Here is a 26,436-nt window from a genome sequence, read left to right as displayed (position 1 = left end):
CGGCCGAAATAACGTCTCCAAGAACTATGTATTTAAGGATTTCCTAAATCCCACTAATAGCTTATACACTTAGGTAGGTGAACAAATTTTCAAGTTAACATGTGAGCCAATGTGCAACACATATATACTTTCCCATCATGGGATCATAAACAGAGAGGGAACTCCCAGCACACAAAATCTTGCGATAAGTGTACGAAGTTGGTGCATATGTGCCTTAGCGATTTGACAAACATCTGACGTTAAACACTGCAATAATGAAATTACGTCTGAACACGCAATGAGCCTCTGGCACCAATTATCCTTTGTATGGAAAAAATTTGCCATCGCTACGCTTCATTCGTCTACTTCCTAAAGTGCACTTTTTGCTCGATGGTTATTGGCTATTGCTAGCAAACTATGCTCTGCATCTGGAGAATCGTTTCAAAATGGATTCTCGATTTTTATTGCTGATTTCTTTCTAATTTATCATATTTGCTGGTAGGTATCATATTTGCCTATGTAGTTAAAGCCCATTAAGTCGAGAGGGTATGAGCATCTGAATCACTGGAACCGGGACCATCTAATCAAGCATGTCGTCACAAAATGCTGATTTGTCATATCCCCATCATTACCCACACTCACAACATAAAACTCTGTTGGTTTTTCCCAGTTTAATTCAACACTTATCAGATCCGTCCTACAAACCGCGAACGTCACCTTCTTCAGTGAAAGACAATGCTTAGAAAAGGTAGAAATATGCCAATGAATGGTGTTCTGTAATGAAAGCTTTGCGACCTAGCTTGTATGATGAAAATGATTCTCATGATTCCAATGGTCATATTTTTAAGGGAGTGGATATGTTCAATCAATGCGCTTCAAGCTCAAAATATTAGTCATTAGTTCAAATATTGAGTGCCTACTGCCTACGTTCCCTTTATTGAGACCACTCAATAATGTATCGTCTATGCTTATAACAGATGTACGTTTCATCTTATAATTTTTATAGCCATAACGACCATATCGGCCATGCACGCAAGTCACCTGGCAGACAGGATGGAATCTCAAAATCCACGTGACTTCATGCCAACAGGAATATTCTGGCACACGTGACCACTACTGGTCAGTACCGGTATATGTCACGTGACCGGCCGCCGCTCAGCCCGCAGCCGAATCACTCTGGTATGGGACGTCACAGCCGGGCCGCGTGACGTCACGGGAGAGAGTGTACTTAAGCGTGCGAGGCGGCACAGCGCAAACTGTTAGGTGTCCGATCCAGAGGAGGGAACGGGTTGGAAGGACTCTCCTAAGAGAGTTCACGGGCCCGATGAGCGCTCTTAGCTCTACGTCTGAACTCTGAGAGCGACTCTTAGAGGATGCAGACAGCTGATAAACTTCAGAAGAGAAACATCTGAGGAGCGTCGGAGGGAGCACCTTCTGAGGACATCTCAGAAGAGGAACCAAGAAGTAGCTGTTCGAGCTGGAGTCGAGTGGAGTGAAAGTCAGCTTCGCGCCTCACCAGCTGACCAAGATGCCGCCCAACATCCACGCCGCCGCGGAGGTGGTCGATGAGCATACTCACGTGCCGGAGCCGGTGCACGAGCCGGTCGTCATCTCGGACATCAACGCCAACAAGGTGCTGGCCACGCCTGTGTCTCCGGTCGCCGAAGCTGAAAAACCTGCAGCAACATCAACTCCAGTGCCGAGGATCCTGGTTCCGCGCAGCATGCTGCTTCTCACCGTTCTTCACGTGATGGCTGCGCTCGGCTGGTGGCACGTGTTCACCGACTGCGACCGGCGCACCTTCTACCACGCCTGGCTCTGGGGGATCGCCAGCGGTCTGGGAGTAACCGCCGGCGCTCACCGTCTCTGGGCTCACCGCGCCTACAGCGCCAGCCTTCCCCTGCGCGTCGTGCTCATGATCATGTTCACCATCAGCGGACAAAACGATATCTACGAGTGGGTGCGCGATCATCGGCTGCATCATCGCCACTCGGAGACCGACGCTGACCCGCATAACGCCACCCGAGGGTTCTTCTTCGCGCACTGCGGCTGGCTGATGGTGCGCAAACACCCGGAGGTTCGTAGGCAGGGAGCCAAAGTGGACCTGTCCGACCTGCTGGCCGATCCGGTGGTGGCGTTCCAGCGCCGCTGGTTCGTGCCCATGGTACTCAGCTGGAGCTTCATCATTCCGTCGCTGATCCCGCACCTGGCCTGGGGGGAGAGTCTCAGTATCGCGCTGCTCATCTCCACTGCCCGCCTGGTGACGTCACTACACTGTACGTGGCTGGTGAACAGCGCTGCGCACATCTGGGGGATGCACCCGTACGACGACCACATCCACCCGGCGGAGAACCTGGGCGTGGCCATCGCGGCGCTCGGAGAGGGATGGCACAACTACCATCACGTCTTCCCCTGGGACTACAGGGCGGCTGAACTGCCTGGCTACGGCGCCAATCTCACCACTGGGTTCATTGACCTGTGCGCGCATTTTGGATGGGTGTGGGGCCGTAAAACGGTGCCACGTGACATCATCAAAAGGCGCGCCAAACGCACGGGAGATGGCAGTTGGGAGCCGCATCCAGAGCTGAAGGATTCCGGTAACATGTAGCAGAGCATAGTGCTGCCATCTATACGTGTTTGGACTTGGTACCGGGAACCGGATGTTATATTGTTTGTGCGGAGTGCATGAAGGTGATTGCAGGGCTCACGGGTTATCGCTTTGAGCGAAAGAGAGCAAGCAGCTGGACTGCTGGGGAGGTTTCCCAAAGACTTTAGCAAAAGGAAGTGTTTTTATGAAATGTTTTGCATGTTTATTGATATGTGGGCATGGCGCCATGTTGAATTGGAAAGGCTCCACATCTTGCGGATAGGCCTTTTTAGCGGCGGCATTTTGTTGTGCCCAGTTGAGTGTGCTGTGACGTTTTCGTCAACCGGGACAGATCATTTTGAGGCGGATCTCGATGGATGATTTCGTTTGACATTTGTGAATATGCTGTGCCATTTGGGTGTCACTTTCGCCGCCTTTTATATACATTTTAGTGGTCACTGGGCCAGGATTCACCGGTCTTATGAAGTTGGACGTTCCCGATAAGAAAATATTCTCAGACATATTTCTATCATTAATATTATGATTATTTTAACAATCAAATTTTATCGAACAAGGAAGACGCTATGAGACATAATAACCTTAATATTTCTTTAGTTATTTCATGCTTTCACTGATCATATGATATTCCATTCAATCAACCAGGTAAGTGTCCATTTTTTATCAATGCAATTCAAGGAAGGTTAGAATATTCCCTTTCCGTAATCAATGTTTTGCTATAGTATATTTCTTGTTATGGTAAGAACATCCGGAAGCATGGTTGAGAAGCTTCCCCAAACAATGCAACCAGGTGGCAGACATAGGATTTAGGAACGAGACGCGTTATTGTTTCGCTGTAAATAAATATTGCTTGTGGTTACCGGAAAAATCCCTTTACATTAAAAAATATTTATTAGAAATGTTGCCGGCTTTGTTGTGAACTATAATCGTCACAACACCAATGAGACAGCACCCAATTTCTAATGCAATATAGTAGACAGTTCGAGAGAAGAAACTACGTGGCATATTCATAGATCCGGTTTATGTCCCCTGAACATGCGATTGAATGAATGGTTGAATATCTTCCTATTGCGTAAATAACAAACATTTTAGTAAAGCGGATCTATAAAAAATATATTGATAATTATAAGGGGATCATAAAAGAGTAAGTTGATTTTACGGTAATGACTATCGAACTAATTAGAACTATGACCGGTACTAATAACCAACAACACAACTCAAGTTCGGTGCTAAGAACTACGGCCGACGTCACATAAGTAAATATTCCAGACCCCGATAAGCCCAACAAAGTAAATGATTCATAACACTTCACCCGCCATCCGTTTGAATCACACTTTCGCTGCGCGTGTCCTCGGGAATACGAGTTTCTCTCGGTACTCCAATCTTACATAACATTAGCTTCAACTAGCCTGGTTTCGGCTCAACTTTCGCTGAACCTTCGGGCGTCCCCGGCCCTCGCTGCCCCCACGACACATGCACGCTTCTGTCCGGCGCTCCATACAAGTCGGTCACAGAGGTTGGAACGGGTTATCCCCTCCCCGTCCGCACGCCTCAGGTCGCGCAGACCGGTATATGCGACCCGCATCTTAGGCCCATCCTGCAGCGGTGTTGAAATCGGCCTCCTGCAGACAGATAGAGCCGGCTCACATCTCCCCCGTGACCTCTCTCAGACTGGTTGGACTGGCATGACCCGGACCGGTGCACCTGCAGCGCCCGGGGATTGACATTGACACTGACACGGCCAGACGACCGGTCACCGTGGAAGGCTAACACTACGACCGGTCACCGACAACAAGGGAAGAATGACACTGAAACGGGCCAACAACAGCTCAAGACAGGTTCAATTTGTTTTACAATGTTTTATGCAGATTTGTTTCCTCCATTTGCAATTAGGTACTTAAAAAATTAGGGTATTGCCAAGTGCATTTGGTGCCATGGCGAGGGCGTCACCAAATCGCTAACAAATCGCTCACATTGTTTCTGACCAGACACATCGAAAGTGAAACCCACTACTACTACACAGACGTCATCGCTCATCGCCAACACCGCAAATATAATCACCATTTCACGATACGACCCGTCTGACTCGGGACTTCTGAAGCCTTGGCTCTCGAGGCATGCCGCGGCCGATGTCCGACAACGTGGCCACTCGCTAAGTCCACGCGCCGTCGCCGGTTTCGCTTATTGAACACAAGGTCATGCGGTTCTGGGTTGGGGAGAGATGCCGCAGTCACAGACTCGTAATCACGCGGTGACTCCGGCGGAAGATCTTGACCCACTCGGTAAGATTAAGGTGAGGTCATAGACATTCGTCGGGTCGAGACATTCGATAAGAAGTGCTACGAGGAGTGAGGAGAGTTGCAGTGTTCGCTGGACTCCGTATCAACTGATCGTTCTCTGCTTTTTTCCGCCGATAGCCGTATGCAAATGGTGCGTGTAGTACGGTGACCCTTGTCCGCTGAGGACCCAATGAACCCTGCGTCTAATCGGCTTACTCAATCGAGCATTTTTACTACAGTTTATCAGCACACGCAACTTACTGCTGGTATAGACGGGAGTGATTTTTACCGTATTGAAATACGTATGTCTAGACATATATGTGTGGACAATGGGCATACGGACGGCTTCTTTCTGCCTTCAGTATTGGTTCGTTCATTAGCGTTTGTAACTGATCATCGTTATCAGCCTTAGGAGTCAAGACGGCGGCGGAGAGGCAGCTGACAAGTTTTATAATTTATATCCTGGTTGTCATATGATTTAGCCTTGCTCGCAAACACAGCGACACCATAAGGCGAATTGAGCCGATAGATATGTGATATTCAAGGGGAAAGCAGGTATGCCAAAGTAGCGCAATCCATTACGGGGGTCAGTCATGGTTCAATAACTTATTCCAGGGCATAAAGGGCACGAATTGAAGTTATCAGCTATATAAGTATTTCGATTTTTGGGTTTGTGGTATAAAATCATTTTGCCAATAAGAACTTATTTGCTATTTGATAACGAAGAAATGATTTTAACATCGTTGAATATCTTGTATTGTGGCACGTCATGCTTGACTTTAACCTTCGCCCCAGTGTGGGGGGCATATGTTACCACCCTGTCGCGTTTTTTGCGTGTGAATAAAAAAACCGCGGCGCGTAGCACCGCGCCGCTTGGGGTAGCTTTTGCTACATCAATTTTGGACAATGTGTGAAATTTTTGACCCCAGGTCATGTCAGGTCAGGTCACCAGGTCAAGTTAACTGACCAAGCCTAAAAAAATGTTTGCAATCATGTCCAGCCTGCAGTGTTTGTCCGAAAGGTTTTAAACTTGGTGGATTGTATGATGTTATAGGCGCCTACAATTTGTATATCTCGGATTTTTTTATATCCGTGACCTAAGGTCAGGTCAGTGGCGTGACCTTTCCATTACAAGTCAATGGAGAAAAATGAAAATGCCTCTAGATCCGTGTGTTCGCATAGGAACAGTCCAAATATTTCAGAATCACAATGATTTGGACCACCCGTGATGACCAAGGTGTCATTTTTGCTGATAGCCTCTAGAACGGTCATCCGAGGTCATTTGAGGCTACAAACAGATTTTTGCCAATAACTCGCGATTGGAAAGAGATAGAACGCTGGGGATGGTCTCACTGTGTTTGTCTTGTTGAGACGCATCGACTGATATGCAACATGACCTTTTCCGGTCAGGTCATGGCCTTGACCTGAGGTCAAATTTTCAAGTTGACCTTTCAAGGTCAAATTATAGTTCATTCGACGCGTCTCGGCGAGAGGAACACGATTCTGGCAATAGAAATGTCGTGGCTCTTTGTAGTCGAAAGTTATGGTCGAAAAACACTTTTCGTAAAAACAGCTATTTTTGGAGTTTTTGCCCTCTGGAGGCTAAACCGTTGACCTGAGGTCAATTTTGATAATGACCTTATCAAAAGAAGACCTCAAAAGCTATCGATTGCTTCTCCATGCGTTTTTCTAGCTACCATAGTTCCTGAGATAAAGGCATGTTTTCTGAAAAATAAAATGACCATTGGCAAATTTTGACCTTTGATGACCTCTGGTGACCCCAATATTGCTCTAAGATGAAAAATGACCGAACTACTTTCAAACGTACGCATTAAGAGCTATCGACTGCTTTTTACCGCATCTTTCTAGCCCTCTTAGTTTTTGAGTTAGAGGTGGGTGGTAACATATGCCCCCCCCCCCCCACTAGGGCGAAGTTGGCTGAGACCGCCAATGGGGCGCGGGTTAATATACTTATGAACTGAACCAATTATAGCGCTCAGGTATTGATTGGAAGGTCGATATTCAAGCAAATCTTAAGCTTCGATAAAGTCATTCGCAGAGGCGATGCTAGCGAAACAATCGTCTTGAGCTTCGGTAACCCTGAAACCGAATTTAGCGTTGGCGTTTGTAAGTCTCAGGACTAAGCAACAAATGAAGTTAAGGGAGGAATGCCTTTTGCTTTCCGTTCCTTTTGAGGTGGGGGGAGGGTGGAGGGGGCAACACATCTTTTGACCTCACCATAGCAACCTGTTCGCCCCTGTATGTGCCTCAATGGGCCCCGGACCCTTACCGGCTTCAGAGAGTCAAATACCTGCCGGCCTGTGGGCTGAGGGCAGCACACTGCCTTCTTGACCTTAGTGTCCCATGTCGTCCTTGATGGCTCTTCTGCCGACCTCTGAGGGCCCAATATTATACCTACTGTCCCCCCAGTCCTGAATTCAATTCTGGCCTCCAAGCTCCAATAATGAGGACCTGAGGACCTCTGAGGACCTCACGGTGGCTTTTGATGGTGCCATCGCCCACACTGGCCTCTAGGTGCCGCATGTCAGTCTTTTACCCACACACGCCTGTAATGACCTCATTATGTTCTATAAGCGGCCCAAATTGACCTTTGAGGACCACACCCGGAGTGTATGCCCCTTTGAGGTAATTCTTTTGAGATTGTACGCAGGTCTCTGAGGGCCCAGGCTGACCTGTTTGGGTACCAAGGCGACCTCTGAAAGCCCCACGCCTGTCTCTGAGGAGACCCATTGATGGCCTTTTGTATCTCCATAACGACCTCAAAAGGTCCCATACTTACCTCTGGGGCTTACATGCTATCGGGCTCTGTGGGCTCTTTGTCGACCTTTGACTTTTGACCAAATGTCGGCATTTGAGGACCTCATGTGTCTCTGAGGCCTGTGAAGGCCCATTGCAGGTCTCTAATGACCACATACCAGTCTCTGATGGTTCATGCCACACCCCATGGGCTCTAAAACGAGAGCGGCACACCCCGCCCCCCCCCCCCCCCCCGGTTGGTGTCCTGCATAATCCTTTACATCTCTTCCAGCACCCTCGGAAGGCTTCAAACAGGCACCTACGGGCCAATACCGGCCTCCGCACAGCTGCAAAGGTTTACCGCCCCTTTCCCTGCCGGTACCGGTCTCTGAAGCACCCACATCGGCCTTTGGGGACCGCACAGGTGTGTCTGGGGTTCCATACAGGTCTTGTTTACCTTGTTTGCCATGTTTTGAGGAAAATGTTTGCCTTCGATGACCCCAAACTAGCCTCTGATGCCTCACACCGGTCTCGACACCGACACCGGCTCGTTGGGCACATACTGGTCTCTGTGGGCACCATTCCAAGCGCTCTGAGGCCCCATCGGCATCTATTACGGCTCCTTTTATGGTTCTACAATCTACAACATTCTACATAATTTTATCGCTCGATTACTGTCTTGAAGGTCCTCTTTTGATTTGAGGCCTGAGGGTCCCATTTTGGTCTTTGATGTTGTCGGCCCTAAGTCGGCTTTGAGGACCTCACAATGATCCTATAAACTACATATACAGGTCCCCCATGCCTGTTTGCCCTCTCAATGCCCCATAACGTCACGTCCATTGAGGGCTTCGCACCGCCCTACGTGAGGGGCGAGGCCATGGCTCGTACTGGTCTCTGAGAGCCCCATACTGCTCTGAGAGCCCCATACTGCTCTGAGAGCCCCATACTGCTCTGAGAGCCCCATACTGACACCTGAGAGCCCCATACTGACCTCTGAGAGCCCCGTGGTGGCCTCTGAGCGCCCCATACTGACCTCTGAGAGCCCCATAATGTCCTTTGTGAGCTCCATACTGGCCTCTGAGCCCCATACTGGCCTCTGAGAGCTTCATACTGGCCTCTGAGAGCTCCATACTGGCCTCTGATAGCCCCATACTGACCTCTGAGAGCCCCATACTGGCCTCTGAGAGCCCCATACTGGCCTCCTCTGAGAGCCCCATACTGGCCTCTGAGTCGCATACTGGTATCTGAGAGCCCCATACTGACCTCTGAGGGCCCCATACTGTCCTCTGAGAGCCCATACTGGCCTCCTCTGAGAGCCCCATACTGGCCTCTGAGTCGCATACTGGCCTCCGGCCTCCGGGAGTCCCATACTGGCTTGTAACAGCCCACTTACTGGCCTGTGAGAGCCCCCATACTAGCCCTATACTGGCAGCTGAGATCCCATACTGGCATCTGAGATCCCATACTGGCCTTTGAGAGCCCATACTGGACTCTGAGAGAAGAAACAAGGCTAAGAGGTAAATCAGGGGATCTTGAACAGTTGGGTCATTATGCGCCCAAAATTTGTCTCTCGATCAATCCATCGCACACTGCCAACTACGTTATTGTGAGCTCAACTCCGAAGCGCGACCAAAGTACCAAAGCCACGTATATAGAATACTTGCGTATATTGTGTTGATAGCATCACGATTCGACAAGATCACGCGATAGGCTATACGAATCCGTATAAAATCAGTATTCAACAACATTTAGACATTTCAAGCAAAGCAAAAACGATCGCAAAGGCAGACTGACAGCCCGCGCCATGGTACTCATCGCCGCTTGTGCGTTAAATACGCCGCACTTTTGCAGCTGCGGTGACATAGAGCGGATACATATAAATATAGGTTCGCGCGGCTGAGGCGACAGTGGCGCCGCCCTGTCGGTCGCTGCGGGAACTACGCGCCGCGTCTGAAGGACGCATGTCTGCTGCTGAAGGTTGGCGATTCTGCAGCGCTGTAGCCGAGCAGACAGCGGCGGCGGCGGGGGCGGCGGGGCAGCGGAGGCTTTAGAACCCGTCGCACTGACAGGAGCTCTAAGCCGTGCACTGGCCTAGTTACCGCGGGGTTATAGCGGAACTAGAACCGGAACCAGGTCTGGAACCAGGTCTGGAACCAAACCTGGAAAAGAACCTGAACGAAATCCAGGTCCGCCACCGCCGCCGCCGCCAACGCAGCATCAGGGGGCAATGACCCGCGCCAGCGACCAACCGGTTTTCATAATCACAAGCCCACACGCACACACGCGCTCTCGTCACACACGCGGCCCTGCACGTGACTTCGCCGGGTCATCGCTCTAGACACAACCCGGCGATAGACAGACGACCTTTTTGACAGGATATATAACCGACAGAGAGCACCACGGATTACCACGGGACGCCACGGGTTCCCACGGGCCGCCACGGGTTCCCACGTGTACTGACTGGTCCACAGCGTGCGTCACGCCTATCACAGAGAGGAATGCGAGCTTAGCCTTCCCTCCCGTCACGATCGTTACGGTCGCGACCGTCACATTGGTCACAAAACGTTACGTATCACGCCCAAAAGCATAGCGCATGGTCCATTTTGTGATGTGACGCTGTCTTCAAGCGCTAAAGGCGTCACTGGATAGTTATATAACAGTGCGTTATACAAGACCTATCATCACGTCATGAAGGCGCCACATCACGTCTTGTTCACGTCATGACTTGTTCATCGCCACATCAGTTGTCATAGTCACTCTGTCACATCACAGACGCGTACCATCACTCCCATGACGTCATCAGTGTGTCGTATGACGTCACAGACGTGTGGTATCTGCTGTCGCTGTGGCAGCGGCGGCGGCGCGAGGGGCCGGCACGGGGGGTGGCGCCGTCGGTGGGTGGGTCGTGGGCCGGGGGCGGGGGCGGGGCTCGGCCGCCGCCCCCGCCGCCGCCGGTACCGCCCAGCCGATTGGCGGCGGCGCTCCGGCTGAAACACAGGTGCGGGAAACTGTCAGTAGATGGCAGCAGTAAGGAAAGAACCATTCGACAAATAAAAAAACCAATTCCATTGCTGAAAAGGTAGAAGCAAAAGTCAAAAGTTAGACGGTGGTAATAACCAGATTGATGAGAGTCATATAGCTTTATCGCAAGACTGAGTGGTATGGATCATTTGAATATGAAACGCTTGAATGAAAGAAAACGTTGGGACTTACGATTGTGTTCATCCCAAAGTTAGTTGTACGCCAATGCCACTTTAAGTCAAGAGTCGCTTTTTACATAAGTTCTGTGACATTGCATGGTAAGAATGGCTTCGGTATCCTAAAATTGACTATCAGAGCCCCACAGATAAATATCAGAAAATGACGCCCGTGTGTCGGGATATCGTCCCATTCCCCAAGCATGCTCACTAGCTCTAACCCTCTCCATAACACTCACAATTAGCATCTACCTTTATCGCCTGTATTTTCCCTCCTTTTCTATCGTCTTTCCACTCATGCTTTTACCGCGTGCGCGGCCCTCTTTCGCTCTCTCTCTCCCTCCCTCTTCATCTTTATGTTTCTCTCCACATATATCTTCTCCATTTCTTCCTGCTTCCTTCCATCCTTCATTCCTTCCATTATTTGTCCTTTGCTTTCATTAGTTACTGTAGAGTCGGGCTATTGGAGACAGTGGGACTATTTGAGACCGCATTTAAAATCGCTATAAAATGAAGAGCGTTTGATTTTTATGTGATATTTTTGCTCAGGAAGGTGTGGAATCGAGCAGTAAATCGCCTGAGCAAAAATGAAGCATAAATTTCAAAAGGTTTTTATTTTATAACAATTTTAAATACTGTCTCAAATAGCCCCACTGTCTCAAATAGCCCCACCTTACGGTATTCATGCGTTATATATTTATCTATGTATGGGTCATGCATTCATGCATTTATTATGCATTTATTTCTTTGTGCATTTATTTGTTCATGTATTTATGTGTTTTCTTCCCGGCCTCCCTTTCCCTTTCCCCTCTCCACCCTCACCTGGCTGTCCATCCGCTGACGGAGGCGTGGAGACATCCGACGACGCCGAGTCCTTGGATGACAGCTATCGGCAGGACAGGCACGACATTGAGCACTTAAGGCAGACGTGTTAAAGGGAGAAGTCCCCTTCTAAATACACACTACATACGACAAACTGCTTGGTTACTCAAACAGGCTTAGGTTTGATAACTGGATAGAACCTCGCTACTGCGCCCAAATGCGCAACATCAATGTTTCGCCACCATCCGTACTTCATCACGACACTCAAGTGTACTTAATACTATAATGATAAACCGCGTCCGATGTTAAATAAAACAATGTTACTTTGTACGAATATCCGAACTCCTCTTCACAGCTACCCTTTCTCGGTGACTCCCTTCGTCCCCCTTGTGACGTCACCGTACCTCTGCCGAGTTTCGCGGCGTCCTTCGCAGGGTGCCGGGCCGCTCCGGTAGTGCCGGCTTCTGCCGCTGCGTGCCGCTAGTGTCGCTCGGACTGAAGCTCGACGCCCGCTCCACCAGCTGTTAATGAAAATGCAGACTAGTTAGACGGCGAGCGGGGACAGGGGACGATTATAGGCATTGTTATGACTATGACAAGTATGGAAAGGACATCACTCTAAGAAAACTTGCCTCTGAAAGCACTCAGTCTCAATATAAAGGCCCTCAAACATATAAAGCACTTCCTTGGCTACATACCAAAGTTAAATATCATCACGGTATCAGCATCACCCAATGGAGCATCCGCCAATAACGTTCCGAAATGCGTAACCCAGACGGTCCCTCGCTCACCTTAGCCGGTGGCGGCGGCCGATCAGGTCTCGGCGTCTTCCCCGCAGAGGATACCGCCGGCTGGCCTCCCACACGAGGTGCCGGCACCGGATGGCCCGCGCCCGACGTCTCGGCGTGGTTCGGCGTCCCCCCACCAGGCGGAGCTGCCGGCGGCGGACCCGCCGGAGGCGCCGGCCGCACGGGCTCGGGCCGCGCCGGAGCGCCGGAGCCGGCGGCAGCTGAGACGGCCGCCGCGGCGCTGGCTGCTCCGGCGGCAATGGCGGCCGATTTCTGGACCAGATCGGCCAGAGAGCGACCCGAGTCGGAGTCCACACCAGCCCGGGAGGCAGCGGCGGCGGTGGCGGCGGCGGCGGCAGATACTGCCGGGTCAGCCTTCACAGCTGCAGAACCCTCGCTTTTCGCCACACTCTCTGGCCTAGCGGTCGGTTCTGGTTTAGTCGTTGGCTCTGGCTTCGCTGCTGGCTCCGGCTTAGCCGCAGGTTCTGGCTTGATAACAGACTCTGGCTTGGCAGCAGGCTCCGGTTTTGAAGTCGCCGGCTCTGGCTTTGCGGTGTGATCAGCTTTGCTGTCTGCCTCTGGCTCCGTCGCTGCCGGCGGGTCCGCCCGGCCGGCGGGGACGGCGGCGGGGGCGGCGATGGTTTGCCGGTGTGTAGGTGGCGGTGGAGCTGCCTGTTTCTTGCGCCGCATGGTTGGGCGGGGACTCTCACAGTGGGGTACACTGAAAATAAAAGAGCGGGACAGTGAGCTAGAAGGCCGGGGAGAAGTACGCATACAAACAGGACACAGGGGAGTGAGAAAAAGAGGTAGCACAAGGGATAATGGGAAGGACTGGGTTAGAGATAAGGGTATGACAGAAATCAGAAAAGTAGGCAGAAAAGGGTGGGAGAGTGAAGTGGGATGGACGATACTCAACGGAGGAAGAGGGGCGAAAAGGGAGTATGATCGAAACATTGTGTGTTTCACATCGCCACTCTTGTTTATCCACCGTAATCAGAATCAACATCAAAATATACACTATCAGCGTTACACATGAGCCTCAGTGTTGAGCCTCAGCCTCAGTGTTACCTCTCACCCCCTACTATTACACCCACATCTATTCATAAAGCTCACCTGGGATCTGACGAGGTGAGGCTGGCTGTGCTGCCCGATGCGGACTCCCCCACGCCGGACGAGTCCACTGCCACCACGCCGCTGTCGCTGCTCTTGCTCCTATGGTGGCCGGGCGAGGAGCGGACCGATCCATTGCTGAGCACGGGGGAGTCCGGTGCCGGCGCTGGTGGAGGTACCTCGGGCGGCTCCTCACGCGGGTAGGTGATGAAAAAATCCACCTCTGAAAGAGTACGTAGGCAATATAAATGAAACGTTAACAGGGAAGAAACCTCTCCGCCCTTCGCCATAAGATCCTGAGTAAACTGTGCCCGAGCTTCCAGCATGAGGCTATGAATAATGTGTTAATTTAATAATATGATGAAAAAAAGCAATCTTTCCATATCCAAAACACTTCAACCCTTTTTGCGCTCCAGACTCCACCAAACCTTAAAACATATTTCATACCGACACAAAAACACCAAAAATACCTTATTTAAAGCTTCCTCTGCTCCCTCTTTCAATTTTTCTTCCCCTCTGTCCAATTCCCGGATTCTATGTGGCCCCCTCAGGACCGTTCCTGACTCCTTTATTCTCTCCCTCAAACCCTCTTACCCTTCCAGTCCCTCTTCTCCATCTTACTCACCCTCCGGGAAGAACCAATCACTGTGCTGTATCAGCGAATCCACCACCAGACTGTGAGTGCCCGTGGCCGTCATATTGAACCCCTCCTCCAGTCGGGTCCACAGCAGGTTCGGGGCCATCACGATCGCTATGTTCTGCGTGGTCATCTTGTTCACCTGTGGAGCGGGTAATGTGAGGCTAGTGAGACAAGGTAAAAATATCAGATATGAAACTGTAAATATGGTCTGTAGATATACTGTTGTTATCGAAAACACAGTGGCAGCACGTAATTCATTGAGCTGACATTTACCAACCACTCGCGAGGAAAATAGTAACGAAAATAGCATAAAGGTTTGAGTGGAGGCTAGGATAGCAAGATAGGAGGCAGCTTAACGGCTAATGCCAAGCACGCTACTTATCATTGATCTCAGCAACAACACCAGCCGGCTGTTCCTAAAAAGCTGGACTGCGGAGCCGAATATCGGCTTGGCCTTAGACTTCTAGACAAATTATTCAGTTGGATCCGTATGCTTTCATCAAAGCCTTATAGTACGAAACCACACGTCACTCACGCGCATACCTGTTTGTTTTTGGAGAGCAGCGCCAGGAATTTGATGAGGTACCTCAGGTTGGTGTAGTGCGTCTCGGGCAGCTGGTGCAGCACCTGCCACAGCGCCTGCAGTCGCTGGCCCTCGTCCTGAAGGAGTCAGGAGAGTAAAAGGAGTGAGGTGCCAGGCAGAGAGTCAACAGACGGCGGTGTCAAAAATGTTAAATGCATCACAGTATAAGACGTCGGTAGAGCCCCCGCCACCACCTCCCACCCAAGGTCAAAAGTATCAGTGTGCCCACCATTGACCCTATGTCAATGCAAAGTATCAGATGCAAGGAATACTAGTAATGGAAGGTCATGGTCCAAAAATTAACTGTGAGCATAGGGAGCACTGAACACTGAACAGCCATAGCGACATAGAATATTGTTTGCCTCGGGACGGCAAAACCCGCAACCGTATGTACGTTATGACCGGCCTTTTCAGAGTTTACCGAGTGTCCACCCGTAACAAGCATTACCTCGCCGTTTTATGTTCATCTATGCCGTCAACACTGTATTGCAGCATATCCCAAACAATGTATCCCATGGCCATCACCCCATTCCTAAATAATCAATCCTAGTCGTCGTCCATTCCCAACCTCATCGCCATACCTGCACATGAGCCGCCGCCATCCAGTCATCATAGAAATCGGTGGTCATCAGGGGCTCCGGGAGATCTCGGAGGTACGCTTTGAGCGCGTCGGCCACAACGTGGGCGTCTAAATACTCGTGCATGTGTTCGGGACTGGCCAGACCGGCATCAAAACACGACTTGAGCTTCCGCGCCTTGGAGGTGCCTGGTGATGAGGGAAAGATGGTTAGAGTGGTGAGGGGGAAAGAAACTAAGACATTTGTACAGATCCAACCAATTAATCATTAGGTATAGATAGTATGGCCGTCCTTTTGAACATATAACTGCTGATTTCACAAGTGAATGTGCACATCAATCTGCATTTTGCACTGTCATACAGCTTTATTCACTCACTACCCTAATCACCCCGGAAAATCAAAAGCCCTGTGCATGCAGCCAAGCTAAAGATTCTCCAAACTGAAGATTCCCCCTTCCTTCCGCGGTCTCACTTACTGCCAACCACCCATTCCCTCCACCGCTTCCCCGTCCCTTTACGAACGTTCCACCCACCATGAAGAGACCCATTTTTCTCCCCTTTTCACTCACTTCCGGCCACCCTGAAGAGTCCCTCCTCGTCCGCCCCGATCTGCAGCAGTCGACAGATGCACATCTCCAGAGGTAGGGCCACCTGGCGACCAGAGACTCGGAGATGTTCCTCCAGCGAGAGGCCGAATACGGGCTTCACCGCCGCTGCGTCTGTGGAAGAGGGAGGGAGGGGGGGAGGTGAGTGAGTGAGTGAGTGAGTGAGTGAGTGAGTGAGTGAGTGAGTGAGTGAGTGAGTGAGTGAGTGAGTGGGTGAGTGGGTGAGTGGGTGAGTGAGTGAGTGAGTGAGTGAGTGAGTGAGTGAGTAAGTTGGAGAGTGGGTTAGAGATAGAGAGAGAGGGGGAGAGGGAAGGGAGAAAGTGGCTCACCGAGCAGTCCCTTGTGTCTGACTGAGATAACTGTTACCGTTGTCAGATGAGACTGTCCTGTGACTCACTGGATCTTTTTCCCTCGTCTCTCCCTGTCTGGGTCGGTTTCCGTATCTCATGAGATTGCATGTGTCTCAATGAGCCTGCCTCCGTGTCTCTCGAGATTGTGCCTTACTATGTTTCCGTGACTCTATAAAATAATGCCCACGCCTCATGTCTCGCCAACACTGTTTCACTGCAAACTACCTAGTCCCCCGCGCCCCGGAGTCTCGCTGATTCTGTCTCCTCTATATCTGATTGATCCCCCCCCCCCCGCTATATCTCACTGAGGCTGGCCTGCAGTGCCGGTATGGTTCCCTCCAGCAGCTGCAGACTACTCCGGTAGTACTCCGTCTGTAGTTTGACCAGATGAAGTAGCAGCTGGGCGAGCTCGGGCTCCCGGCTCAGTAGCTGAAACATGTCACCGGCCAGGGTGTCCTGGGGGAAAAAGTCGGGATAGGTCATTGTGAGGTCAACTGAGGCCATATCACTGTAGGAGAGGTCAGGTCAGGTCACTAGTCAAAGCCAAACCAGCTTAAACGCTGGGTCAGACTATGACAGTGAGTTATGACTAATGACACTTCGTCAGCGATTTAGCCAATGTCCTTTGCTCTTTACAGCAAATTGGGCTCCAGCCTGAAAATTGTGTCACAATCCTGTCACTTCAAACGGGCCTCGGCGACCTATGCGTAAAAAAGCAAGCCACATAGCAACTAGAATGTAACGAAGTTGATGGAAGAATCCAAGCACAGAATACACAGAAAAGTAAGACTACAGTGAACAGTGACGTCAGCTACGATCAAATGAACCACTATTTACACCCGTCTCCATGTAGTCCAAGGCGGATGACGAGCTATTATAACACCTGCAGGTAACACCAATAAGCAGTGTCGAAAATTGAGCGCCGCTGGGATATGAGAGCCGGCGTTTGGAAAACGTTAGGATCCCAGCTTGTAAATGTACATCGTACGCATCGGCAATAAAACACAAAGTTGAAGTGCAACAAGGAAAATATTGGCAATGGCAAACGTGTGACAAATGTTCAAGTACAAGCACTGTCTAGGTGTAATAAGTTTCTGTGTTATGTTTGCCAGGACAAAGAAAATGGGCGTGGAATATGTGACATAAAAGTTGCCAGCGGTGTAAAAGGCCATGCAAACGTGTGGTGACGCATGATTGACATTGAGCAAGCAAAAAACATATGCTCTGAGTATAGATAAAACGTATCAGACGTAAGTTACACAAAAATAAGACGTTGGCTTCAAACATTCAAAATCGAGCGAAGATTCACTAATAAGGATCATGTAAAGACGTTTCTCTTTCAAAAAAAAAAAAAAAAAAAAATCCAATAAGAAACATCCAGCCTAAACAAAAGAACAAATGGATCCGATCATTAATTTCTTTTACATCAACAGCCTGCCAGTCGCGCTAAGCCCAACTTTGCCAGCCATGCGCCATTTGAAATCCAGCCAGCACTAGCACATATATAATCATAACAGACATCCTATCCTGCCATGCCCGCGCCATACAGCCCTCTCAGGCACTCGCTCTAGTCAGTAGGTCTGAGAGCCGCGTCATACCATCCTCCACGGTAGGTCACTACTTACGTTGGAGCGCGTACGGGAGCGCTGTCATCAACAGCCAAATAGCGGTTATGAGCGAGCCAGCGAACACACAACGGGACAAGAGAGCGGGCGTAGGGACGTGGTAAAGGGATGTGGCGTAGATTTAGCGACGTGGATACTGGTTATGTGAAGTAGATGTGTGACGTAAATACTCCACACATAAATACATCAAGGGGGAGGCAACGCAAAGAACGTAACGACAGGTACGTGAAATAGGTGAAAAGTAGAAAAAGACGCAACGCAAGACGTGTTACCAAAATATGTCAATATATTACGTGACGTAGGCGCAAAGCATAAATGCATGACGTAAAAAGAAACGTTCAGACGTCATGGTGGGTGAAAATGTGGATAAGTCACGTAACCAACGTAACGTAATGTAGCGTATGTGGTAATCAGGTGAAAAGGTATGCGACATAAAACGTAACTTAGAACGGACTGGATAACGGCACTAAGGCACGTGAGGTGACAGACAGGGCGAACAAGCGATACAAAGCCACGGCATGTAAGCACGCAGCTACCACTTTACAGACAGTTGGTTCAAATACTTGTGGGTGTGGATAGCCACTGACTAGCTAAGACTATGCTCGCAGGCGTAAGCTATGCAGTCGTATTAGTTTCAAGCGAACATAACTAAAGCCAGCGCACTTTGATGATAATGCGATAACTTTGTTGATGATAGCCTGCGTGAAGCGTTCATCAGCTCATGTAGAAATGTTCAAACGTTTGACTGGTAATAACGCATGTTCACAGCGCTATCAAAGGATTAATACGAAACGTCACACGCCATATGCACATCGCTTACTAGCCATGACCCTACTGTAAGACCTCTGCCATCCCTTGTGTAACACCCCACCTACGTGGCACTGGCGGAGTTCTTATGCTCTTAGCCTGTTCGGTGGCCCATCCCGTCCCGCATTGACACCAGATTTGCGCACATTACCTAAGTGACCAACAGTACACCGTAGTGATTTTATTGACTGTTGCTGACTGTTCAATAACCTACATAGGAAGCTGGTGAATCTTCTCAGAGCTACAGGACAAATTCCCTTAAAACGGTCTATTACAACCTCCAGTAGCCCCTGCAGACCACTAGTGACCTCCAGTGACCCCCGTTGACCCCTCCTCGTCACTCACCCTATGCTGTTCCACCTTGACCTGGGCGGCTTCCAGTTCGTCGCGTGTAGCCTCCACCTTTTGCTGTGAGCCGGCCGCACCCACCTGGCCGGCAGAGTGACGCTGGGCGTTCTGGTACCTGTGAGACAGACAGAGAAAGAGGGTTGGTTAAGTCCGTGTGAGCTCACATTTGTCGGAGATGCGTAGATCAGGTCCGTTAGTATGACAGCAAACAGTCCGCTTGACATCACACATATCCATTAAGTGTGGGTTAGTCCTGCTCAATCATGATAAATGACTGAGATCGGAGATTTTTCTTTATACAGTCGATACAGTCAAACCACAAAGGAAACACTTCACAGTAGCTACTTATACGTTTGGTCAGACATGTGCATGGATCAGAGAAAATGGATCTGGGATCTGATCCCACGGATCCTGATCTCGGATCCGTCGGGATCATAGATCCAGCTCTTTAATTTATCGAGAGATCCGTAGGGATCATAGATCCGAGTCTAGTATTTTGCTTGAGATCCAGTGGGATCATAGATCCTCATTTATTTTTGGTCAACACAGAAATCCCAAAAGATCACTCGTTACAACTCACAAACGTTCTCATTTAGTGCTTTTATGTGATAACACGTCATAATCCATAGTTTTATGGCACTTATTGACATAGAAACACTTGGAAACCTGGTTTCAAATGTTGTTCATGGTGGGATCCACTCAGATCATAGATCCATGCTTTTGGTTTATCGTCAAATCCTGTGAGATCATAGATCCAGGATAATTTTTTCACGCCGGATTCGGTGGGATCATAGATCCGAACCTACAATTTGCCTCGAGATCCACTGAGATCATAGATCCATCACTCGGATCCATGCACATGTCTGCGTTTGGTACAATGAAAGAGTTGTCACCTCTCTGCTTTCTACCATTACCACCTTTGCCGCCTTCTTTTCACTTCCTCATATCACGCCCCTTACCCAGACTGAAACATCTTCATTCTTTCCTATCTCTGCAATCTTCCCTCTTCCCGCCCCCTTCCTACATCCCCTCACCTGCTCCTCGAGGCGTCCATATCCAGGGTGAGCTTGGCCAGCGTCTTCCTCAGCTTGGTGACGTTGGGTATGTCCGTGTCCAGCAGCTGCTGCAGCACGCTGTTCTCCAGCACCGTCTGCTCCAGGGCTCGCTCGTAGTCGAGACGCTCACCGGCCAGACGCAGCTGAGCCTCGCCGCATTCGGACATTATGGCGCTACGGGGGAGCGATCAGCAGAGGGGTCAGTAGAGAAGGAGGAGAGATTACTGGAACGTACAGTAGGTCTACAAAATAAGTCCTCTCCGTATGCGGGCAGGTGGCGCCTGAGTACCGCTCAGGCGCTAACTGATGACCCGCTTACGGCGGGGACTTATTTTGTAGACCTACTGTACTATACCGATATTATGGCGCTGTGGGAGAACGATTAGATGATATTAGGATAGTTAGGTAGGTGTGAGAAAGTCTTTCGCAGCTCACAATATTGTGTAATTGTGTATAAATTGATTTATTTGCTAGTAAAATGCAGGGACGAGGAATGTTATTGAACTAGCATTACAGGTGCTCCGAAGCCCAATAAACGACTTGGAAAAAGATAATAGCAAAACAAATCCTCAAACTATAGACCCGGATTCAAGTGTTCGACCCACAACAGACCCTGGCATAGACTCACACTCGTCCCCCATCGTTTCTCCCTTACTCCCAGTCCGTCTACTGACCCCGACCCTGAGCTGACCCTTACTGACCCGAGCATGGTTTCGGCGCCTACATGTCCGGCTCCCTCCTTCATGGCCGCACCGAGCTGGTGCTCCTGCATCTTCCGCTGAAACAAACACACATACACACGTGTATCATCTGTGGCGAGGATTTGCCATATCTGATATCAGACACAATAAAACGAGATAATAAGCCTTATCGAAGATTTGGAGGGGACGCTTGAGCCTAATACGCGGTCCGGAGCAAATACGAATTTTATTTGAAGTTCCAAAAAAAAGGTTAAAGCAAACTAGAAAATGCATAATAAATACTTAAGGCACTTAAAATTGCCATTTTCTACAATATTTATTGGATATTGTAAAAAATCGTTGAATAATGTAACATAGAAAATGTCCAAAATAGGTATAAAATAACATTGCACGTAAAAACATCTGGAGCAAGAAAATAGCTAAATGCATAAGGACAAAAAAGCTGAATAGTGTAATAGATATATTTTGCATTGCTGTAAAATATAATGAAGGCAAGTAAAACAAAAAAAAAAAAAAAAATCCATCCTTCACATTCATTTGGATAATCTATTCCTGCACAGCTCTAGATATTACAGAGAAAGTATATTGTATAAAATGAAGTAGCCCCTGCGGCCGGCACTTTTTAACTCCACCGTCGAGACCCGCCGTCCACCTACCAGTCGTTTGGAGTCATCATCGGAGCCATGTCCCGAGAGTGACTCGGTGAGTCGTTTTCGAATGACTCCGCAGCTGGCTCGCAGGTTCTCCACCCGACGCTCCGACGCAGCCAGGTCCTCGGTAAGCACCTCAGACTTCTCAGCCCTGTCCGAGGCAAACGGGGGAGTTAGAGTCAAACGGCTGAGTCAGAGTCAAAGGGGCTGAGAGCAAGAGTCACAAGGTAAGGTCATGAGATAGTCAGCAGGGGCATACATAGGAGAGTCAGGATAGTGAATTTATTGGATCACGAAATTTAAATATCCCGTAGTAAAAATAATCAAGAGATCACAAATATGTGTGGCTTGAAACGTGATCATAAAATATTCGGCCAAACGGTTATCGCACGACTGACCAGAAAAAAAAAAATCATCTAAGGACGAAGCGGGAGAAGCTTCACGTAGGTGTTCATTATAATTTTATGTAAAATCTCGGAAGAGAGGTGTAATATGTTTGTTTGCGCTCGCGCGCCAGAGGATAACGCAGCCCCTAGAACCTTCAGCTAGATGATAATATTCATATGCCATATGTTAACAATGAACACCGATGCAATTTCTGAGGCAATCGCATTTAGTCTGGATACAAAATTAATAGGCCCTATTATGTGCAGTGTAATGCAGAGAACAGTTCTCCAGCATATTTCTACTTTCCTCGCCATTGACGTTTTGTTATTCACTCTCAACCATCCGACAATAACCATTCCCCTACATTGACTATTCAGCCTCATTTCGCTAATCAAACAGTTACCAGCGATCCAACTAATCGTGACAGTTCATCACCATCACTTATCAGGCAAACAAATCAACAGCCTAGGTAAATAAGAGTCTGTCTGGGTGTGCTGTCTCGTCGCTAAACATAGTGATGGCAGAATAAAAGAATGTAAGTAAGGTCCAGCGACTGGTAAGCCCCTAAGGCTCCTACATCCCTCCTTCCCATTGCAGGTACCTGCTCAATGTCACCTCCTCAACTGGTACTTCAAGCGGCGTCGCGGCCACCACCGCCTTCTTCTCGGTATCTCCCAGCCTGGAGACCATTTCGGCCGCCGCAGCTGCAGCCGCCGACCACCAGCCGGAGAGTTGCGTCAGGCGGCCACTAGAGGCGCTAGTGTTGACAGGTGGTGAAGGTTCACAGTGCTCACACTGGCATGGACCCGAGAGACGGTGAACACGATGCGGACTTGGCTCGGAGGTTGAGGTAGTGGTGGAACAGCACATGCTGTATAGGTGGCGCCACCAGTTGCCTGGTACCGTGCACAGCCAAGAGGTGGCGCTGCCATCACCCTCTGTTGCTGACGAGGAAACGTCTACGGCTGGCGATGCCGAGCCGTTCATCGTTGGTGGTTTTTGTTCAGATTCTGCGGAGGGATCAGAAGCTTGCTTGTCTTCCCGATCCACTCGACGCATGCGCAGAAGCCAGCGACGAGCAGCAGCTGCGCGCCGGCGCGCGGCGGGACTTTTCTGGCGGCAGGATGCTACGAAGCGAGGCAACGTGCCCACGCCGTACTCTTTAAAACCTTGCCAGAAAGCAGGCACTGGCGTCGGAATACGACGAACACGTCGGCGATGCTGCCATCTACGTCGCAGTCGAGCTGGTAGACAGCGTCGCCAGGCTGGCGGTAGACGAGGCTCAGAGTTATCGCCTGCCGCACTCGTATCCGATAACTCTGAAGTAACACACTCTCCACGCCGCGTGAATACCCATCCACTTTCCTCCGCCTCTTCTGGTCCACCATCCCTTCCCTTCATGCGTTCACCTTCACTCGTTCGTTCCTGCCCGTCGCCACTGCAGTTTCGGTCTCTCGAGGACAACTGGTCAGACTCAGGTTCCCTTGACCGAGTATAGATGGCGTTGTCAGTATCCACCCCGCGGCCACTCCGTCCCGACAACTGCCTCAGGCGTTCGACCACACTACCGCGACGCTTTTCAGCACTGAGCTTCGCCTTCCGGCATGCGGTTGTCGATTTACTTCGACCTTCAGTGACTGTTGACGAGGAGCTATCACAGCTAACTTCATCCGCAACAAACGTAGCTGAAGAGGAGGCCGAAGAAGAAGCGGAAGAGCCTGCCGAGGAGGTAGTCAAAAAGGTTATCGAACAGGAAGCCGAAGACAACACCGACTCCTCGCCCACCGAACCTGACCCCAAGGCACCTGCTCTTTCAGACTCTTGCACCTTCTCCAGACCACCAATGTCAGAGTCCTTCTGATTCCGGGGCTCTTCAACTAGTCCTTGCCGAGCCCTTGCCATGGAATTAACATCAAGCGCCAACTGAGTGCTTTGAAGGCATGTCTCCTCCGACAACGCTTCTCTCCCTGCCTCTGAGCGATGCCGACTGCGAGACGGACCCTGTGGCACCTGCAAGCCACCTGCTATGGCCTGGGATCGCCTCATGACGCCCTCAGGGGGCCACTTGAGCGGCCGCTCATGGGCAGAGTACGCTCGACGCCTGGTTGTCGGCTCCGGCACAGGAAGAGTGTAGTTTTCCGCCGCGAACGAGCCCCGACGTACGTCAGAGACACAGTATCTCCCCGGGGTGAGCCTGGAGGGAGAGCGGGGTCCCATCCACAGTCCCTCATCCTCCTCATCCTCTTCTTCCTCAGTCTTCACAAACTCCACCTCCACCCGCAGTCCTCCTCTCGTGTCCATCGCATCTTCCCCAGGCCCTTGCACTCGTCCCTGACGCGATAACTCGCCGTCTCCCGAAGTCATCTCGCCTGTCGTTCTCTCGGAGTTCTCGCGTTCTTTCTTCCCATCGCGCAGAGCTCGGAACCTTGCCGATATTCCTTTGCCATGTGCGGGACGATCCTTGGGGCGCTCTGCCGTCCCAGGACCTCCGTGCGAGTTCCTCCTTCCATCTGCCGCTTTCTCGACACTTTGATAATGTACAAGCGTGTTGTGTGTGCCTTGATGGGCATCCTGGGCGTCATGAGAGTCCTGGGTGTCATGATGACCACTCAGATGAGCTATATGAACACGGTGGGCAGCCTCTACGGCGCTGCGACGTCGTGCGCTGTACATGGCTTCAACCTGACGCTGAGCACGTCCGCTGGGATCACAGAGCATGCTTCCGCTGGGTGACCAGGCAGGCAGCGGGCGCGGTGCTTCAGTCATGCTGACAGGGATGGGATGGATGACAGGAAATATTGATTAGCAATGATCTGGGCGTTTTGGTGAACGCTGGACTCCACGCTGAGAGTGGGGACGGGCAGGAATCACTGTTGTTTGACTAGATGGATAGCTGGCCAGTATTCTTTGTTCACAGTGCTTCAGGTACTCGCTCCGAATTCGAGCCTTATACTTTTAGTGAATTATTCTGAATTTGTACTTAATTAATATCGAACATTCCTGATGATGAGGCAGAAAATTTCCTTATGAGCTTCCTTGTGTAGGTTCAACGTTATAACACAAATCATTAAAACTGGTCTCACACTTGAACGTTTGCAAGTTCTCACTGACCAATCCTTGCAATATTGCCGTTCACACTCATCCTTCGTGTCGTGGCCTCTTATTCCGCTCAGCCCTTTCAAATAGCAGCACAATACATCGGGGTATCTTCAGCTCACCAAGACCATTTGGGCGGCTGGGCCTTCCACCGCTATAAACCTCACCACCACCAGGTCTGCACCAGGATATGTGAGAAGCACCACTCCAGGTCACCACTCCGCTGTAACTGGTGCCACTAGCCGCCACACCCGCATCTCAAGTCTTTTACGTCACAGCACAAACCAACTCGACCTCAGCACGCACCACGCTAAGTCAGTGCGGCGAAAAACGGCCGACGGAGGACAAAACAATTCCGCCAATGATTTGCGAGGCCACCACCTCAACGCTTCTACGCCTCCGTCTTCTTCGCTCTGATCAGGAGAGCGGGCGTCTCAGAGAGGTATTGAGATCTCGCCCGCAATGCGAGTCTTCAGGCTCCTAGAAGAGTTAGTCGATGGAGTCCGATTGTTGCTATTATTACGATCTCCACCGCCGGAGCCAGTTGATTGTTCTTTCAACTGGCATCATCGGTACGGTCGTCACACGAATTGGGGTAGAGTTCGGTTGTACCTGGCTATGGCAGCAGCGCTGTAGACTTAAAATATCAAACACTGAGTCACCACCTGCCTCTGTCACTTTCAGCAACTGTCCATGTCTATCACTGTCAAACTCTGGGCTTAGTTCCCTCACTCAAAATGTCCACACATGCCTCACGATGCTGTCACGGCCTCCGACGCCTCCTGACACTGCCTCTACCACTATAGACGCCTCCTCTGACACAGGTACCGCCACCGACACCGTCTCTGTCCGTATGATCCGGATGCAGCCCGCACTGCGCGCCTCCCCACTACCAACTGCCACCGGCACACGGCGGGGGATCCACACCCGTCACCGGGACCATTATGTCCCTGGCGGCCCCGCCCCACGCACCGGAGCGCAGTCACTTTCCGCCGGGAGCAGGGGAGCACAGTCACTTTCAGCCCCGATGAAGGGAGCGTACTCACTTCCAGGCACTGGCATTAGCTGCCCACAACACCTCTAACCTCTAACCAGGGTTGTGCTCGACTCAAAAAAATTTGCCGACTCGACTCATCATTCAACTTCAGAATGCCCTGACTCAACTCTGACTCAAACAAGGAGCTGATTTTTTCCCTTGACTCGACTCATGACTCAAGCGGCTCAATGAAAATATGAGTTGACTCAAACTTGACTCAAATTTTTTTGTTGAGTGAAGTGTGTTGACTCAAAATTGACTCAGATAAAAAAAAGTTGTTGAGCGGGGGGGGGGGAGGGGTGGAAAAATCCGGCAGCAGTGCCAGGCCTAAGTTGTTAAGCGGGGGGAGAATGAAAAACTTATACTATATATTGTTTCTAGAAAGTTGAGTCAGCTGACTCATGTTCCTAATGTTTTTGACTCAACTCAATGTCAAAAG

General features: G+C 50.2%; 2 protein-coding genes across 2 annotated transcripts in view; one reads left to right on the top strand and one right to left on the bottom strand.

Annotated features, from left to right (window-relative positions):
• Window positions 1-1,071: 1,071 nt before the first annotated feature.
• LOC122369542 (acyl-CoA Delta-9 desaturase-like) lies at window positions 1,072-3,039 on the top strand. The gene has a single exon (XM_043344362.1). The coding sequence runs from the start codon at window positions 1,508-1,510 to the stop codon at window positions 2,585-2,587; it is 1,080 nt and encodes a 359-aa protein (XP_043200297.1). The 5' UTR covers window positions 1,072-1,507; the 3' UTR covers window positions 2,588-3,039.
• A 423-nt stretch (window positions 3,040-3,462) lies between these two features.
• Window positions 3,463-26,436, bottom strand: part of LOC122369541 (rho GTPase-activating protein 44-like) — a 45,169-nt gene continuing 22,195 nt past the window's right edge. Inside the window, exons 2-15 of the mRNA XM_043344361.1 lie at window positions 21,485-21,629; window positions 20,829-20,905; window positions 20,107-20,301; window positions 19,070-19,187; window positions 16,598-16,748; window positions 15,907-16,056; window positions 15,342-15,526; window positions 14,721-14,837; window positions 14,163-14,316; window positions 13,541-13,760; window positions 12,431-13,148; window positions 12,044-12,160; window positions 11,640-11,703; window positions 3,463-4,206 (exon numbers count right to left, since the gene is read on the bottom strand). Of these exons, the coding sequence (XP_043200296.1) occupies window positions 4,136-4,206; window positions 11,640-11,703; window positions 12,044-12,160; window positions 12,431-13,148; window positions 13,541-13,760; window positions 14,163-14,316; window positions 14,721-14,837; window positions 15,342-15,526; window positions 15,907-16,056; window positions 16,598-16,748; window positions 19,070-19,187; window positions 20,107-20,301; window positions 20,829-20,905; window positions 21,485-21,629 (2,482 nt within the window). The 3' untranslated portion in view covers window positions 3,463-4,135. The remainder of the gene's footprint in view (window positions 4,207-11,639; window positions 11,704-12,043; window positions 12,161-12,430; window positions 13,149-13,540; window positions 13,761-14,162; window positions 14,317-14,720; window positions 14,838-15,341; window positions 15,527-15,906; window positions 16,057-16,597; window positions 16,749-19,069; window positions 19,188-20,106; window positions 20,302-20,828; window positions 20,906-21,484; window positions 21,630-26,436) is intronic.

The sequence above is a fragment of the Amphibalanus amphitrite genome, unplaced genomic scaffold, assembly GCF_019059575.1.
Source record: "Amphibalanus amphitrite isolate SeventyFive unplaced genomic scaffold, NRLGWU_Aamphi_draft 001047F_arrow, whole genome shotgun sequence".
NCBI lineage: Eukaryota > Metazoa > Arthropoda > Thecostraca > Balanomorpha > Balanidae > Amphibalanus > Amphibalanus amphitrite.
The sequence above is the reverse complement of the archived record's forward strand: the minus strand, read 5'-3'. Positions and strand labels throughout refer to the sequence as shown.